This window comes from Gavialis gangeticus, unplaced genomic scaffold, assembly GCF_001723915.1.
Source record: "Gavialis gangeticus isolate Ggan-Ray unplaced genomic scaffold, GavGan_comp1, whole genome shotgun sequence".
NCBI lineage: Eukaryota > Metazoa > Chordata > Crocodylia > Gavialidae > Gavialis > Gavialis gangeticus.
Window position 1 is genome coordinate 3,294,203 of NW_017728996.1, and position 2,457 is coordinate 3,296,659.

The 2,457-nt window shown below is 38.7% G+C and overlaps 1 protein-coding gene across 3 annotated transcripts in view; it reads left to right on the forward strand.

The window, feature by feature from the left end:
• ANP32A (acidic nuclear phosphoprotein 32 family member A) overlaps window positions 1-1,733 on the forward strand; it is a 38,936-nt gene extending 37,203 nt beyond the window's left edge. For all 3 annotated transcript variants that reach the window (XM_019503926.1, XM_019503928.1, XM_019503927.1), the window contains exons 6-7: window positions 85-145; window positions 325-1,733. In XM_019503926.1, coding sequence (XP_019359471.1) covers window positions 85-145; window positions 325-386 — 123 coding nt within the window. In that variant the 3' untranslated portion in view covers window positions 387-1,733. The remainder of the gene's footprint in view (window positions 1-84; window positions 146-324) is intronic.
• The last annotated feature ends 724 nt before the right edge of the window (window positions 1,734-2,457 follow it).

Here is a 2,457-nt window from a genome sequence, read left to right on the forward strand (position 1 = left end):
TGGGTGTTGAATATTATCAACCCAAGAGGGATAATGGAGAGTAACTGGTTCTTTTTCTTCTCCTTTCTATCAACGCGTATGCAGGAAGATGAAGAAGGCTATAACGATGGTGAAGTAGACGATGATGAAGATGAAGAAGAAGTTGGTATGTCAATAATCCAGTACTTAATCCGGGGCAAAAGTAGTAACGTAATGTGGCTGCAGCAGAGCCACGTCCGAGTATCTGCTGCGGTGCTGCTAAGTCAGCGTGAACGACTTGGTAGAAGTCCTGCTGCAGTAGCCTGGCATGGCACGCGACTAACTCACGCCGTGTTTATTTTGCAGATGAAGAAAGGGGACAAAAGAGAAAACGAGAAGCTGAAGACGAGGGGGATGAAGAAGACTAAACCGAATAACCTATTTTGAAAATTTCCTATTGTGATTTGACTGTTTTTACCCTGTATTTTTTCCCCCCAGACTTATTTTTTTCTGATTGTAACGTTGCTGTGGGAATGAGGGAAAAGCGTATTGGGTGGGCGAGGGAATAAAATACTATTTTTACTGCCACTCCTCCTCCTCCTCCTCCTCCTTCATTTTTAATTTTTCCCCCCCTTTTTGCCCCTTTTTAGTTCCTGTAAACGCAATAGTAAGTATAAACCAAGTGGTAATTTGTTTCTTATTATCGGAGTGGAGAGTTTGACATCTTTAAATCTTTTAAAATCCGCGGACGAGCTCCAGAAATTGTATCGTCCATTCGGGAACAGCGAAAACCCTTTTTGTGATCGCTGGGATATTCCACCTCCGCTGGTCACGAAACCTCTGGTGAGCATTTTTTTTTTTTTTTTTAATTTTTATTTTTTTGGATGCTACCAATCCTAACGAAAGCATCCTGGCCACAGCAACAGGTGTGAGAATGGCATATTGATAAAGTGATTTCTTTGTTGCCTGTTCGTGAATGACTGCCATTTTCAGCCCATGCTTTCCCTGCTTTTGTAGGTACCTTTTCTTTTGCTGTTTGTAAATAGTGACCAAACGTGTTGGGTTTTTATTTCCCTCCCTTTCGTTGGGTGTTCTTTTGGATCTGGGTTGTGGGGTGACTTTGCAATCCCCGCTCTGTGTGTTGTGTTGTCCTTCTTTTTTTTCCTTTTCTCTTTGTTTTTTCTTTTTTGTTTGTTTTGGGTTTTCTTGGCTAGGGTATAGCCAGTACACTGAAAATGGCAGGCATTTAAATATATATATAAATATATATAAAAAAAAAAAAAAAAGTGTTCCTAATTCCTGAGTTACTAGTGAAATGAATTTGACAATTGTAATAAAAAAAATGTTTCAACCCTTTTAAATAAGGTGTGTACTATTTTGGTCTGTAATATATAACACCTAGTCAATTTTAAGTGATGAGAAACTACTTCCACTTGTGCTCTATACTTTGAAAATTTTTACAAACCTAAATACAGGAGACAGTTACAGCATGTAGTGTAGGAGATTTCTTTTCATACACTCAAGCACGAAATACTAATACAAAATTGTATTTTCTTACCTAGTGGAAGTCAGTAAAATGACTGAAAATACCTAGTGAATGTACAGTTTTACTTTCATATCCCTCTTTAAAATAGCTTTAGAAGTGACTTGTATTTCCTAGTCAATATTTCATCTGTATAAATACATTTGCAACAGTTTTTTTCCCAGAAGAGCCAAACTTTGAGTTTTATGTCTGTTTGTCATTGATGAATTTCAATAAATCTTTTTATACAATTTTTCTGTGGCTTATTTGAGTAAAACGGGCCACTGGGAACGAGTTGCATACCTTTTTTAAAAGGCATTTAATGACCTACTCCGGTGAATTCCCTGATATTTTTAGTAGCTTGATGATATGTTTTCCTTTCTAAAATTCCTCTAAGCCATGGTTCGGTGAAAGCGAGAGTTGTTTTGGCCTCAGTGCAAATGATGGTACGCTATTTTTATTTCGGAAGAAGGGGGTTTTATTTTTTAATTGCCAGCAAGGTGGTGGCTATAGCTCAGCGCATTAATTTTTGTCATCCATGTCTGCTACTATCCATATTAATCCAACCCTAACATAAAAGAGCTATTGGCTTCCTTCATCCGGTTGTTTGAGTAACCATGGCTCTACATGGCAGTTGCTAGGCTAGTATGTTTAGCAACTTGGCCGTGATTTCCCCACCCCTCCCTGCAAATAAATGAGATGAAGGTTTATAGAGGCAAGTCTCTTGCTTCTCATTGAAGACCCAGAAGCAGGGATATCTCATGATGATTTTTTATTTCCTGGTGGGAATGGGCTCTTTATTACAGATGAAGGCAAACCCAGGTAACGGTGGTATCTGCTATGTACCTGTTCTCCTCTGCTTGTCCTCTTTAAAACCGTGCCGTTTGCTTTCTATAACCAAATATTGGCAGGCCGGCAACTGCACCCTTTGCAGCACTTAAGGAGATCTGAAGTCTAAAAAAGAGCAAGTGAATACA